The sequence below is a fragment of the Ursus maritimus genome, unplaced genomic scaffold, assembly GCF_017311325.1.
Source record: "Ursus maritimus isolate PB19 unplaced genomic scaffold, ASM1731132v1 scaffold_20, whole genome shotgun sequence".
Lineage (NCBI taxonomy): Eukaryota > Metazoa > Chordata > Mammalia > Carnivora > Ursidae > Ursus > Ursus maritimus.
In genome coordinates this window covers 29558125-29574518 of record NW_024424453.1, presented here as the reverse complement: position 1 = coordinate 29574518, position 16394 = coordinate 29558125, and the positions used below count along the sequence as shown (strand labels likewise).

The 16394-nt window shown below is 37.7% G+C and overlaps 1 protein-coding gene across 2 annotated transcripts in view; it reads left to right on the top strand.

Moving 5' to 3' along the window:
• Window positions 1-16394, top strand: part of DNAJC13 (DnaJ heat shock protein family (Hsp40) member C13) — a 119689-nt gene that overhangs the window by 86073 nt on the left and 17222 nt on the right. For both annotated transcript variants that reach the window (XM_040636812.1, XM_040636813.1), the window contains 10 exons: window positions 1348-1467; window positions 2584-2763; window positions 3495-3662; window positions 5991-6104; window positions 7420-7536; window positions 8845-9022; window positions 10681-10772; window positions 12407-12506; window positions 14376-14450; window positions 14677-14789. In XM_040636812.1, coding sequence (XP_040492746.1) covers window positions 1348-1467; window positions 2584-2763; window positions 3495-3662; window positions 5991-6104; window positions 7420-7536; window positions 8845-9022; window positions 10681-10772; window positions 12407-12506; window positions 14376-14450; window positions 14677-14789 — 1257 coding nt within the window. The remainder of the gene's footprint in view (window positions 1-1347; window positions 1468-2583; window positions 2764-3494; window positions 3663-5990; window positions 6105-7419; window positions 7537-8844; window positions 9023-10680; window positions 10773-12406; window positions 12507-14375; window positions 14451-14676; window positions 14790-16394) is intronic.

Genomic DNA, 16394 nt, shown 5'->3' with positions numbered 1-16394 from the left:
TTTTTTTTTTTCTTAGAGAATAGTATAATGAACCTTTCTATCCCCACCACTCAGTTTCAGACATTCGTCATTTTGCCATTCTTTTTTTTTTTTTTAATATTTATCTATTTGACAGAGATAGAGACAGCCACCAAGAGAGGGAACACAAGCAGGGGGAGTGGGAGAGGAAGAAGCAGGCTTCCCAGCGGAGGAGCCTGATGTGAGGCTCGATCCCAGAATGCCGGGATCACGCCCTGAGCTGAAGGCAGACGCTTAACGACTGAGCCACCCAGGCGTCCCCATTTTGCCATTCTTGTTTCATTTAATCTGCCCCCTTCCCTAATTTCCTTCTTTACCTCCATCCCCCATCCCTAGTATTTTTTTCCAGTTGTATTGAGAAATAATTGGCATGCATGTATAAATTTAGGCACATAGCTTGATGCCTTGATTTACATTTATTGTGAAATGATTACCACAGGTTCAGCTGACATTCATCGGCTTATATAAATACAATAATCCATCCCTATAGTGTTATTTTTTTTTTTCAAGATTTTATTTATTTGACAGAGAAAGCACAGGCAGGGGGAGTGGCAGGCAGAGGCAGAGGGAGAAGCAGGCTCCCCAGTGAGCAGGGGGTCTAATGTGGGGCTTGATTCCAGGACCCTGGGATCATGACCTGAGCCGAAGGCAGACACTTAACTGACGGAGCCACCCAGGTGCTCCCCCCACACCCCCCAGTGTTTTAATTGGCTTATTTTCTTTCTGTTAAGGTTATCATTGAATTCTTTGATAGAAAATCCATCAGGAATTCATTGAGATTATTGTAGAATGCATATTTTTATGTGATCCCTTTTTTATGCCAGCGGATTTTAGAATTTAAAACAATCGAGTTCAGGCTTTGTAGTTTCATCCTCTATTTTGAAGTGCAGTGCATACGTAGAATTGTAATTCTGCAATGTTAATAAGTTGGACAAAAATACCTTAATCCAGAGTTGGCAAACAATTTTTATAAAGGGCCAGAGAGTAAATATTTGAGACTTTCAGGCTATATACAGTGTCTGTTACATATTTTTGTGGTTTTCTTTACAACCCTTTAAAGGTATAAAAACCATTCGCAGCTCCCTGGCCATACAAAAACAGGCCACGCTTAATTTGGCCCATGCACAGCGTGGCCATTGGTTGCCAGCCCTGCAGCTATGGGAAGTCTTATCCAGAAATACTGGTGATTCAGTAGAAGTGTTCTTTTTAATTTTGGAGCATCATATATAACATTAAGCATTATCCGTGAATCTGCTGATCTGATTTTTGCTGTTTTAAGTAAGGAATGCACATGTAACTCTTTTATTTGCTCCGTTTTATTGTATGCAGGTGTGTGGACACATAAGCAAATGCTATAGTGTGGCCGCTCAGTTTGAAGAATGTCGAGAGAAGATCACAGAAATGCCTGGCATCATCAAGGATCTCTGTCGGGTGCTATATTTTGGCAAGGTACAGTTCATCTTTAATGCTTTCTGGATGCAGTAAGCAATGGGTGTTCTGGTCAAGTATGTAGCCAGTCCCCATTTATAAATAAGCTCTTTTCCCCAAATTATTTTTATGTGCATTATTTGGATCTCTTAAGTCATTTTTCATAGAACCCTTGCTGTAATTGGAGGCTTTTGTTCTTAAGGTGGCCCATAAGGAATAAAACTAAAGTGATACATGTAAAGGAAAGTGTCAGTCACTGCCTGGTGGGAAGGGCTTTGGGGAGCTGAGAACTTAGCACTTCCTCCCAATCCAGTCCTGCTGAGGGCAACTGGCTGGGGGTAGGTGGAAGAGGTGCCTGGGAAGGGGAGAGAGATTTCTTAGATAACTGGACAGAGTGAGTTACATTGGAATAGAACAGGAGTGGGGTCCTGATCCTGGACTGAGGTATCTAGAAATAAGGAATCTGATGAAAATCTATTTACACGTTATCCTTAGAAGTATTTAATAAAAATACAAACTCTAATATGAGGAAGCAAATCCACATACCTGCACTAAAGATACTGCTGATACACTTAAGATCCTAGCATATGAGTTGCTGTTAATGCCTTATCACTATTTTTAAAAATTAAAGATACGAAAAATGACGAAAACTGTATTCCAGAGTCTTTGAACACTAGCTTCAAAGATAATTCTGTGTCTTTGTCACTGGGTCACTTTTAATTTTAGGCTTTAAAGGGTATTGGATTCAGATTTAAATTGGAATTGAAACTATAAGAGGAGGTAAACATCTTTGCACAGTAAGATAGCTAGCTTGACATGCATTCACAACCAGTTTCTCTTAGGAGTTTTTTTATTTTTTTTTAATTTTTATTTATTTAATTTATTTATTTATTTTAAGATTTTATTTATTTATTCGACAGAGATAGAGACAGCCAGCGAGAGAGGGAACACAAGCAGGGGGAGTGGGAGAGGAAGAAGCAGGCTCATAGCGGAGGAGCCTGATGTGGGGCTCGATCCCAGAATGCCAGGATCACGCCCTGAGCCGAAGGCAGGCGCTTAACCGCTGTGCCACCCAGGCGCCCCACTTAGGAGTTTTTTTAAACCCTGTAATTAATTTCATTATTCTTATTCTCTCAGAGTATTCCGCGGGTTGCTGCTCTTGGAGTTGAATGTGTCAGTTCTTTTGCTGTGGATTTCTGGCTACAGACACACCTATTTCAGGCTGGGATTTTGTGGCATCTGCTTGGTTATCTGTTTAATTATGACTACACACTAGAAGAGAGTGGCATTCAGAAAAGCGAGGAAACAAACCAGCAGGTAACTTTCACACTGCTCTAATCTTGAATTTGAACCCAACCGTAGGTTAATACCAAGTTAATACAAAGTGAAGTTCCAGTTATCCAGAGCCCCACACATAAACTGTTTTTCTAGATAACTAAGTTTATTGCTCTTTAAGCCCCAAAGCTTTTTATCTTAACCATTCGTGCTAGAATGATTCAAGGGGAGGGAATTTGCAGTCGCATATACTGGATATAACAGTCTTTTCTTGATTACTTATAATCACCTTTATGATTGCAAAATTATGGTTGTGTAACGTAGGGAAATATAACGGTAATATTGGGCTGTTGGGGCTAGCTGCCTCTAGATACTTGAGTACTTAACTGATATTCTTGAATATTTTTCTGTCTCTCCTTTTTTAGTCACTGTCATTCATTATTCCTGTTGTTAGTGTGTTTCCTCTAGCAGGCAAGTCTGCCTGCCTATCCCCTACTCATCACCCCAAATGTGCTTCTTCCAGTTATCTGTAAGATATTATGTTGGCTATAAATGAGTATACAGATTCTTATCTTCCTTTGCGTAAGTGAAAGAGTAAGCTCTAACGCCCAAGTCCCGAAAGGCAGTGTTGGGGACTTGCTTTCTGCTCCTTAAATATGTCCCATATAGTTTTGTTTTGTTTTGTTTCCATATGGTTTTGATTCCATAAAGGTACCATGTTACGTATGTAATATGACAGATCTACTTCAAAGTCTTAATTTTTTTTGTAATAGGAAGTAGCCAACAGCCTTGCTAAACTGAGTGTCCGTGCTCTGAGTCGCCTTGGAGGGTATCTGCCCGAAGAACAGGCAACCCCAGAAAATCCAACCATAAGAAAAAGTTTAGCTGGCATGCTGACACCCTATGTTGCTAGAAAACTTGCTGTGGTTAGTGCTACGGAGGTACGTGCTTCAGAGGTAGCCTGGGTTTTGATGAATATTGCAAATAGTAGAGCAACACAACAATGGTGATTGCTCTAGGAAACCTAAAAATTGAAAATGTTCATGTTTGTTCTCTCATCCGAGAAGTTCAGTTTATTGTGGATTGATGCTAATGATATCAGCTCTACAAGCCCACTCTTTCTGCAGGGGGAAATAAACTTTTATGTTTCTCAGCTCTGGAGCCCACCATACTTCTTACCAACCTTGAGTCACAAGGGGACAGGAAAAGAGAATGAACTTGGAAATGGTGTTTCACAATGGGCAGAGAACTGGGAGTTAGGACACCTAGAGTCTATTTTTGGCTTTTTGTTTTTTTTTTTTTAAAGATATTTATTTGAGAGAGAAGAGAGAGAGCACATGAGTGGGTGGGAGGGACAAAGGGAGAGGGAGAAGCAGACTCTCCATTAAGCAATGAGCTTAACTTGGAGCTTAATCCCAGGACCCTGAAATCTTGACCTGAGGTGAAGGCAGACACTTATCTGACTGAGCCATCCATGCTCCTTATTTTTGGCTGTTTCTTACAAGTAATCTCTAAGTTAGACTCAGGGTTGAAATCCTAAAAGCTAATACACACAGACACAGACACACACACACAGACAGAGACACACACACACACACACACATGCATTCATGACAGAAATCAAGCATGACTTTGACACCTGTCCCAACCTCTTTGGCCTCTTCTGGGAGGATTATTGAGAAACAATCTAAGAATGTATCATTAAAGAATTAAACTATAAAAATCCATTCATTAGAATACCATGAAGCCTTAAATTGTAAAGGTATATTTAAAGATGTTGAAAGATGTTTAAAGTATTTTAAGTGAAAAGGCTGAAAATCCCATTTTTGGTATTAAAAAAATGGACGGATCTGTACTAAATTGTTAACCGGGTTATCCCTGAATGGTAGAATTGTTGGCTATTTTTATGTTTTCTCTAATGATTATCCAATACTTTTGGAAGGGAAGAAGTCCTCAGTGTTCCAAATATAAAGTATTCTTAGAATTTATTAAACAGTTTTTGTTAATTCAGTCTGACTCTTTTTGGTGTAGGCCATTGCTTTTCAGTGCCCCTTGAGTAAGAGCGAAGAGCTTTAGATGCCGCTCTTGATCTTTGTACTTTTTCTGAATTTTGTGTTCATCAGTGTGATACATTTTGCTGGTGAGACATTCTTTCCAGAAATACTGGCAGGTTGTTGATAAGCTACAGGGAGGGGAAAAAAGACATTTCAGAATCTTGGTCTGAACGCCATCTGGATTTTTCAAAATGCTTATTTTAAATCACCAGTTCTCAAAGTTTTACAATTCTCCTAAGAATATATTCTTTTTTCTTTCTTTTTTTTTTTTTTTTAAGATTTTATTTATTTATTTGTCAGAAAGAGGGGGAACAGGCAGGGGGAGCGGCAGGCAGAGGGAGAAGCAGACTCCCCGCTGGGCAAGGAGCCCGATGCGGGACTTGATCCCCAGGACACTGGGATCATGACCTGAGCTAAGGGCAGACAGTTAACCAACTTAGCCACCTAGGCATCCCTCCTGAGGATGTATTCTTTGTTATTTTACTTAACTAGTAGTTAAGATTGTAAAAACAGGTTAGTTGGTTTTGTCTAAGATGAAGGTACTAACCCACTGATTTCCTGCTTGCATAGAGCTTTTAAGTGTAAAATGTACAAAAATTTGTATTAAAACATTCGAAGGAGAGTCAAATGTCTATTTATATACTTCTAATCGAGGAGAACTAAATAAACAAAGGGAAAGCACCGTGGATGGCCAAGCAGTCGAAGCTATGCCTTCAGAACTGCTTAATGCAGCCTTGAGTCTGGGTTTGGCCGAGAACATCTGAAGTGACTCTCTGCCCATAAATTTTGCTTCCCTTCATAGCAGTATGCTTCAGAAAGACTTAGATTTTGTGTTCAGATATGTTTATATAAAGTTAGTATGATTCTTTCTAAGCTTGTGTTTATTAAATGTTTCAGCATAAACTATCTCATAATTTTCACTGTAGTAGAGCAAATGTTAAGGATATGAAGTCATACAGACTCCGATTTGAATCCCAGTTTTCCCCACTTAAGGCCTGTGCTGTGTGACCTGGGACAAATCATTAGATTGCTCTTAGCTTTGATTTTTCTCAGCTGCAAAATGGATAGTATCAATAAACTTGTTAGAATTATTGAGACCCATTATACTTAAGGCACTTACCACAGTGCTTGGCATGTCCTCAGCAGTTTCAATAAATGATAACTCGCACTATTTTTTTTCTAAATGTTACAAAACAGTAATATTCTGTGTCCTAGATTCTGAAGATGCTCAATAGCAACACTGAGAGCCCCTATTTGATATGGAACAATTCTACAAGAGCAGAACTGCTTGAGTTCCTTGAATTCCAACAAGAAAACATGATTAAAAAAGTATGTTATTGTTTCGTAAACTTCTGGGGTAACTTGGTCTCAAAAAGTATTCTCTGGGAACATAACTCAGTACTGACAAGACAGAAACGTACTGATTCTCCATTTGGTGTTAAGCAGGCCTACAGGTTTTTGCCACCCGATGTGTGGCCCATGTAAAAACGGTGTTCTTGTACTTAATGATATATTCGTGTGTGTTGTTGTCCCGTTTACATGTAGCTGTTCCCCATTTTAATGAATTTTTCTCTCCAAAAGCGCTCTTGCAGTTGTTCTTTTCAGCCTCTTTTCCCAGTACATCAAAGTTGCTTTCTGGTATCAGAATCGAACAGTTTCTCCTGTCTTGCCACCTTCAGATGGAGAATCTATGAAGCTATGAAAAAAAAAAAAACACAAGACAGTACTTGTGTCCAATAAGGATAAGGCCTGCATAATCCGTACACTAGATGGTTGAGACTTGATGGTTTAGCAAACAGTTATGTTTATGGGCTTAGAACTTACTAAACACCACTATGTCCTGAATTATTCAAGATTTTTTTTTAAAACTCATTTCATGATAGTCACTCAGAACTCTATATAGATCCAAGTTTTGAGAATTGCAGAGCTGGGGAGGACAGGTCTCACATTTTTATACATCTGTTCTTTTACCAGAAGAAACATAATAGCATCTTCTCTTTGTTTAGCACTTTATAATTTATTGTATACTTTTACTTACCATTTCAGTCCAACTTAAATTCGGTGTAATTCAACCTAAATCTTCATTGGTACTGTTTTTCTGTCATTCCTCCTTTCTGTCTTTTTCCTTTTCCTTAAATAGAAACTCTTCCTGGTTTGGCAACCTCTATAATATTACCCTTTTTTCCCCCCAGAGACTCTACTTTCCAGCACTTTCGTTCAGTGTATTACTTTTTAAAGGCCAGTCCAGATGTGTTCATTTCTTAGCTCCATCACCTTAGAGCTGAATCGCCCAATGTCTGCTGAGTGGAGTGAGAAGAACCAAGTGTCATACTTGCTTTATAAACATTAGCTCTAAGGCATTTCATTGGATGACCTCTGTGATCTTCTGAAATTTGAAAATGAGTTATAATATTAACCTTTGGACTACAAAAATAACTCTATGCTTATTCCAGAGTTCATATTATTGTAAACATTAATACTGCATTGAGTGCTATGATGTGTGTCCCACCACATTTTTCCTGTAGAAAAGAAATGGAACTTCCAGGCTTATTGATCTGTTATTAAATTGAATATGGTTAGATTTATAAACCAGATACTGATGATTCTGATTTACATCTAACAGTCTATTTTCTTTTTTAAAAAGGGTGATTGTGACAAAACTTATGGATCAGAATTTGTCTATAGTGATCATGCCAAAGAACTTATTGTAGGGGAGATTTTTGTTAGGGTGTATAATGAAGTCCCTACTTTCCAGCTAGAGGTAAGCTCTCTACTTTTAGTTTTGTCTGATACCTTCAGTCATTTGTTATTGAAAGCTACCAGTTTATTCACACTGAATAAGTTGAAATAATACCTGTTCTTTGCCAGATGCCTTATACTAACCTGGGTATGTGATGGGGTTACCATTGGTAATTTATAACTGCTTTATTTTGCATGTTGAAGAATTTAGTTTTGTGGATTCATGAAAATAAGTTATTCCTTGCCTGGCTATTTTTTAATATTTTATGCATAATGCTACCCGACTGTGTCGTGTGCATATGCCTTCAACTTACTAGTCTCTCCTGTAAGTGCAAGGTCGTTTATACGTTCACTCCATCGTGTAGAATATCAGACCAGCAGAAGTACTTCTCTGGCCAGTTCTTAGAGGAAAATAAGAAAATACCAGTGGAAAGCAAAGAGATTTTTTAAGAAAATGATTGAGGTCAAACCATGTCATTTCATGTGATGATCCCTAGTCACTTTCAGAAGGAAATGAGGAGCTCTTTCATCTTCAAGTGCTTGGTGATCGTGTAGGAATTTTTTGTTGTAGTTTTTTCTGGAGGGAGTGGAAAGGAGGATTTGGTGGTTGGTTGGTTTGTAAGGAGGGAAGTGAGGCTTTTTTTTTTTTTTTTTTTAAGATTTTATTTATTTGAGAGAGTACAAGCAGGGGGAGTGGCAGACAGAGGGAAGGGAGAAGCAGGCTCCCTGCTGAGCAGAAAGCCTGCCGTGGGGCTGGACCCAAGCCAAAAGCAGACACTTAACCAACTGAGCCATCCAGGCGCCCAGTGAGGTTTTGTTTTAAAGTTTGCACTTGGGTAAAAAGGAATTTACTAAACTGTAATATATGTTATGTATCACAGAATAATGTATATAAATAGCTGTTAAGCAGAATGAGTTCATTGATTTGTGAAGTCTCTTTGAAAACTGTCCTTCGAATTTATATTCTAAATAAATATTTTTTAAAGTATAAAAATATAACCAAACTGTAGAAGTTACATATGGTGCTATCAATTACTTTGACTTGTAAAATGAAGAGCTACACTAATTCAGAATTGATACACTTAGGTCCTAATAGGAGTCTATCAGATCTTTAATGTAGTGGGACAAAAAAAGTTGAGAAGTGCTTTCTAATGCAACTGGGTTTTACTCCCCCCACCTGCCCCAAATCCATAGGTGTTCATGTATATGTATAATTTAATCATTCTATACCTTGAAGTTTTTTGGGGGGAAGGGGATGGGTGTTGCTCTGGAGTCTTATAGTTATTTCTGAGGGCACACATGTTTGTAAATATTTCTCCACTCAACTTAGGTTCCAAAAGCATTTGCTGCAAGTCTTTTGGATTATATAGGCTCCCAGGCCCAGTACCTCCACACGTTCATGGCTATCACACATGCTGCAAAAGTGGAGTCAGAGCAACACGGAGACCGCTTGCCAAGAGTGGAAATGGCTTTGGAGGCTCTGAGAAATGTCATAAAATATAATCCAGGTGTGTGACCGTACCCTTGATCCGTAAGATCCTGACAAAAGAAGGGCCCTAAAAATTCTGGTTCTCAATTTTATCAGAGAAACTCTAAGAAAATAGTGTACTTGGTTACAATGTTTTACTTGGTATAACTTAATAAGAATTGAGCTCGTAATATTTTTACCTGTAAACAGTAGGGTGGAAGGAGGGGAGGTCAAGGCATCATGTTTAGAATTCATATCTCTAAGCGAAAATGAGTCTCAATGAGTTGAAAAGGCAGAATAACTTGATAGTATTAAATTTCACATTGATGACCTAAGTTGACATATAAGTACTTAAATTAGATTGATTTATTAGGTGACCTAATTTGTCTCTAACACAGTGCTGTGTACATATGGGCGATTAACATTTTTGAGAAACTACCTGAAGGTTTTGGTGTATAAAAATTGAAATAAAGTGTGAGTTTTCATTCTTAAACAGCCTTAAGAGGACATTTCCAAAAATGTTACCACTCTTGCCTGACAGCAGGGAGATGCATGAGTGAAAATTTGAAAGCTTCTTCTAATTTTAACTTTGATAACAAATATGGAGTATAAAACCTAAAACAATACAAATTAAGTAACTTGAAGACCCCAAATCCTTTTTATTAACGTTTATCATTAACCTTCAGGTACTCTTTCGTTCTTTTCTGTATATATTACAGTGCTATAGTGGTTTGAAAATGAATTGAAAAGCAGTCCATTTATAGAATATTTTCAGACTCCTTTGAGGAGTCTTAGTGAATTATCTTCTGAAGCCTCAAAAAATTACAGACTCTGCTGTGTGTTTTACTACCATATAGTAAAAGGAAAAATACACTGAACAGAATTCATTTTTTTTTAAATGTTTTTTTATTATATTATGTTAGTCACCATACAGGACATCCCTGGTTTTTGATGTAAAGTTCAATGATTCATTAGTTGCGTATAACACCCAGTGCACCATGCAATACGTGCCCTCCTTACTACCCATCACCAGCCTATCCCATTCCCCCACCCCCTCCCCTCTGAAGCCCTCAGTTTGTTTCTCAGAGTCCATAGTCTCTCATGCTTCATTCCCCCTTCTGATTACCCCCACTTTCTTTATAGAATCTTCATGTTTAGTATTTTTATTCTATGAACAGAATGGTAGTAAATGTATGGGATTGGGATTTGAAGTGAGTAGGAATGGAAATGCTGTTTTTATGTATTTTCACAAGGAGTCCTTTGTATATCCACACAGTTGTTTGTAATGTAGCCCTCAACTGGCAGAGTTCTAATTCAGTCTAAATTAAATGATGTCACACTCTCCCAAAATATAATTAGGCTGAGGGGGGTAGCTCTAAGGTCTAGATGTAAAGAGTAAAATTACCACCTTATACCCTTATTTTTTAAGTTGCATTTGGATTGTGTGTTTGATATATTTCTTGTTTTTAGCCTGAGGGCTAGTATGGATGGAAATGAAAACAAAACAAAGAAATTCTATCTTTTTGCCTCTTAAGATTGCTGCTTAGGAGGTACTCCATTTCATGTCACAATGTTGGGAAAGGGTTATCAGAGACTTATAATTGACAGTAAACAACGGTGTAGATCAATTTTCTGAAGGTCTGTACTTTAGAACATCTCTTAGAAATAAAAGATAAAGCTTTTGTTCTTATTCCCTAGGCTCTGAAACTGAATGCATTGGGCACTTTAAGTTAATATTTTCTCTTCTCCGAGTCCATGGAGCGGGTCAAGTGCAGCAATTGGCTTTAGAGGTAAAGGAATTTTATATTAAAGCATGCTGTCTTTCCTACCACTACTGTATGTGGTTTAGGCCTTGATTAACTACCATCTGAGGTTGAATGGAAGTTTGCGTGTATTTTCTTCTTCTTTTTTTTTTCATTTAATCTATTAAGCCAAGTAAATATGTTCTTAAAATTTAAATTAGTATACTCATTTCGAAGAGCAAACATGCACAGTGTTGTTCAGTCTGGTTCCCTGTGTGGTCATTGTCATGCATCAGACCTTGGGATGCATTATGTAGTGTCATGCAGTGTGGGTGAAGGAATGGGCTTTACTGGGGAAACTTGGAAGCCAGAGATGACAAGAAGGGGGGGGGGCAGGATTTCCCTGATCTCTCAGTGTCCTCAGAGACCAGGGCATACTGCTGGCCACACACTGTAGGTTTGTGTTCAGAGGACAGACCTACCCCCTTCCCTTCAGTTACTGTCCCTTTTTATAGATTAATACAAAAGCAACCTCTTTAGTGAGGGTTACAGACAGACAACTGGGTTTTTATGCTGTTTACAGGAGCTAAGAAAGCCAGCTGCTCAGAACCTTTGGGCTTTAGAGGTCCAAGAGAAGTTGGAAGTCCCTTTTTTAGGAGAATGAAACCACTGGTCCAGTGAGAAGCTGGGTGAGGCCTTTTCTTCTGGGAGAAGCAGGAGGTCCCTGGCTACAGGGGTCTCATTGTCTAGGCAACCCAGAATAAGCTCCCAGGATCACTTTTCAGATGATTCTGCTAATTGTAATGTACACAGTTTATTGTAAAGAACACCAAATTAAACCCTGCAGTAACAGGTTTATGAGCAGTTTGTGAATTAGTTGTATAATATGTTCTTAAGGTTGCATTTTGGTTTAAAAGATTTTTTTAATAAAATAATACATGTTAAATTGGTCAAAAAATCTTAACAAGCATGTTCTTTTAATTGAAAAGCGTGTTTCTCTACTTAATTCCTCCATGTACCTTATAACTTTTCAAATGAACATTATTAAATCTAACGTGTTGGTTTGAGATGCTGACCACATGGTTCAAGTTAAGTGACATTGATCTTTAGGTGTAGAGTATAAAAGTTAGACTTGAGAGGTCATCCTCTTTGAAAGAAAAACATGCCTGTTTCTTTATAATAGGAAGATAAACTAAATCTTTTGTGCTGGGCATTGAAGACATTTACTTTCTCCCTCTAAAAGCAAGAAGTCTGTCCCAGTAGTGATAATCATTATCTTCCTAATCACTCCCCACCCCAGTTCTGTGATTGGAATACATAGTTTTGGAGCATGAACCAGTATCGGATTGAATGCTTCTTAATAACCTCTAGATGGTGACTTGTTTCTAAAGTATTTTTTAGATTATTACATTTAATTCTTACGTCTAAATCAATAGGAAGCTAATATATATAATACATACATGAGCATTAACATTTTTAATTATTTTTATTATTTCACAAAAGATCAAAGTAATAAAGCCAGTCTTTTAAAATTAAACTCTTAAAAATTATTTTCCCTTCCATACATTTTTTTCACTTTTGTGAAGCTTCAAATTTACTTAGGTCTGACTAATTGGACTTAATTTTACGTAGGTCCAGAATTATTTCCCAAACTCTTAATGTCCTGTTGATTTAATTTTCAGGTTGTGAATATAGTGACATCTAACCAAGATTGTGTCAACAATATTGCTGAATCAATGGTTTTGTCCAACTTATTGGCTCTTCTGCATTCATTACCATCAAGTAGGTATATTTCATGAACTGAGTTTTGGAAACCACAGCATGACCAACCTATAGAGGGAGCAGTTGCATAGCGAATAGAAAACCTCTGATAAAACATGGTATCCGTATTTACTTTGGAATCTTTTAAGTGGTATTCTTTATATTAAAGTTGTCTTCCCAGTTCAGAAGTTGAAACTTAAGAGAGGTCCAAAAGCAAAGGAAAATAACCTAGGTTTTTCAATTTTCTGAGTATGGTATGCACATGAGTAATTGAGAATTGACCCATGGTGTATAAAGAAATATCATTGGTCTTGGATGATAGGAAAAAATGCTTAAGATAAAAATTACCTTGTTTTCAGCTTAGAGTTCAATCCTGCATTATTTGTCCTTTACTGATTTGATGCAGATAGAGGTTATTACCACCAAGGTGAGATCAGTTTTTAAAAATATACCTATCTTATTTCTTGAATACACCCTGCACTGATATAGGCTCCTTTTAAACTATGTGGTTGTCTAACATACTAGTGTGTGTTTGTGCTGGAATCAACCTTGAGATTGCTTTTCAAAGGCAACTGCAGTATAACTCCAACTTCATCACTGACTATCAGAATACGTTGCTCACTTGGCTCTGCCAACCCCTTGGAGCCATGTTGCTTGGCTCACAGCTATCCACCTCCTTGAGAATAAGAACCTGCCTCTTTTCATTTTATGCCTTAGTGCCTTGCACACAATAGTGCAAGTTCAGTGACTTGAATGGAGTTGAATTGCCATTGAATAATTTTCTTTTCTTTAGTAAATGACATTTGAAATCGTTCTCTAAAATGACAGCATTTGAAAGTCATTTGCACATTATTTATGTCATACTTAATAACTTTAGTTTTTCTTTTTTATTGGTTTTCAGTAGCTTTGTGAGACTTCAAACAATGCAAAATAACACTGACGACGTAAAGAATGTTACAAAAATCATAATTGGAAAACTATAGTCCAATCAGTATTTTAAGCTTGCAGGTGAAATGGCTGACATCTAGATATCTCAGCCTACTCTGCTGTCATTTGTATTTTAGACTAAATTATCTGTCTCCACTGTTTGCTAAGGGATATTAAATACGTAAAATATTTAACTTTCCTGTATCCCCTCCAAAGACTTGTTTACCTTTGAGACTATGTTTTAACAGTGGCGCATTTTCAGTAAAGTATTGTTGCTTCTCTTAGGAACCTCCTTTTGAATTTGTGTTCTCCTGTATGTGAATGGAGCCCAGCCCAGGGACCAGCCTTTGTTGTTGCTTCAGTGTCAGCCTAATACTTGGTAGCCTCCAGCCTTTTTGCCAACTCTTACCCCATTGGTCACCTGTGTGTCATTGCTATTTGACTCTGAAAGCTGAGTATACTTTGATGGCAAGGGATGAGAGGTGTGTAGGCTGTGTCCAGAAGGATACTGTCATGTCTTAGATTGGAGCAGTGTCTTGCAACTGCTGCTTCCTATTCACTTCTCTAAGGCTGTAGCACCAGATAAAAATCTTCAATGCCTGACCAGTGTCTTCAGGGTAGTGCCAGGAGGTGAGAAGATTTTGCCTGTGTAGTGAACAATAAGGTAGGAAAACAGTATGGCACAGTGGTTACAAGTGTGAAGTTTGGAGTCAGAAAGACCTCTGTGTAAAACCCAGCTATACCACTCACTAGCTGTGACACCATGGACTGTTTTAAACTGAGCCTCATCTTCCTCATTCCTAATAAGGCCATGATAATACCTATCGCTGGTTATTGTGAAGAGATAAGTATGATACCCTTTGTAGAACACCTAGGTCAGTGCCAGGCACAGAGCTGATGCCCAGTAAATGTCAGCTAATGTGATGATGTGATACATTCCTTGAAATATCTTTTACCCTGCAGGTCGCCAGCTTGTTTTGGAAACTCTTTATGCTTTGACATCAAGCACAAAAATAATCAAAGAAGCAATGGCAAAAGGTAATATATAGAGTGCTTTCTCATCCAGTCATGCTCAGAATAAGTGAAGCTTATTTTGAACTATTTTGTGCAGTCTAATAAACTAGAAGAATGCTTTGGAAGGCTTATAATTTAAAAAAAAAGTCATACTGCGTTAAGTTGAAATAAAGTTGAAAATGAGTTCAGCTGATGAGAAAAGTCATATTCTTTATAGTATAAATGCTAATTCTTTTTTTTTCTTTCATAGGAGCTTTGATTTACTTACTAGATATGTTCTGCAATTCAACACATCCACAGGTTCGAGCCCAAACAGCAGAACTTTTTGCTAAAATGACAGCAGACAAACTAATAGGTCCAAAGGTGAGCGCAAAATAGGTCCTTAGAAAGGAGTTATTTAAGCTCTGTTACTTTGATATTGATTTCATGAAGTGTACCAAAGTCTTATGGTGAGGATAAGGACATGATCTGATGTGAAAGTTGGAAGATTGACGTACTTGAAGTTGTTACTCTATGTTGACTACTTTGAGAAAAATTATAGTTGGAGAAGCCTGTATTAGAATTGAAAAGTCTTAAGACCGTGTTTGGATTATGGTGTTATACTGTTTTCCTTCTTTGAAGAAAGAACAAAAGTATATGTAAGTTTTGACAGAAGATAATTAGGTTAGACTGTGACACTGTGAGGATTGGCCTGTGGAAACAGCTAGTGACAGGGAAATGGTGATCTATGTTCTTACACACTCCACATCTTTGTTAGTAAGGATACATCACCTCGGAAAGTAAGTCCATACAGGCATGTGAGTGTAACAGCCTCTCCGTTTTGCAAGGAGATCTTTTGTCCAGAATCTGGAGATGACCAGATAACCTTTGGAAACATAGTCCTGTTTGTAGATTAGGAATGTGTTAAAGCAATGCTTCTAAGTAGAATTTCATCCAGACACAGGTGGATGGAATAACAACTCCTTCTGTTATTAACACAGTTTCAGCAGAAGTAGTGCTCACTGAAGGATTCATTGTCTTTGCTAGCCCATGAAGCTAGCGCCTCAGAGAAATGTGTCAGGACTCAAAGGCTCCCTGAGCCCCCACTTCCAGAGTCGATTTTACATCAATAAAACAATCTGGATTTAGGTTTTTTCCCTTGGCTCATCTCTAGATATGAATATTGTGAATGTGTCACAGGCCCTGAAACAGTTTTACTTTGGGAATAAAGTTAACAGTCTGTCATCACAAGGGTTAATGAGGGGGATTACATTCGGATGTCTATAGAAGGGGTCCATAAAAGTATGAATATTGATATTTAATATCAAGTTTTCTTAAAGCTAGAGTTGGGTAGCACATAGTTGTGATATCCAATATTACGTGATAGTGTTTTAGCTGTTTAAACGTACTGGAGTTGACTTTGAGCTCTTTAGTAATTTTTTGTCCTTTGAAATACGTGAGGGACAAATTTTATCAAGGTGAATATATTTACACTTAAATTTTTTGTATAGGAACAATACAAGTACCAGCTCCTTAATTGAATGGTTTGCAGGAAGATATTTTGGAACTGGGATCGGTAAACTTTTTTTTCCTTTTTGGTTAACAGCTTTATTGTGATATAATTGACATAGCAAACAGTTCACACATATAAAGTGAACAGTTCAGTGGTTTTATTATATTCACAGATTGGGTAACCACTGTCAGTTTTCAGCAATCCAGGAAAAAAAACTGTTCCCCTTAGCAGTCACTCCCCATTCCCCCTCTTCCAGCACCTGGCAACCACCAGCTTACATTCTAGATTTGTCATTTCTGGGCAGTTCATATGAATGAAATCATACAGTATGTGTTACTGGGTGGTCACTTAGCATGTTTTCACGGTTATTCCATACTGTTGCAAGTTTCAATACTTCATTCCTTTTTATTGCCAAATATTCCCTTGTATAGATACACTGCATTTGCTTTTTCATTTATCAGTTGATGGGCATGTGA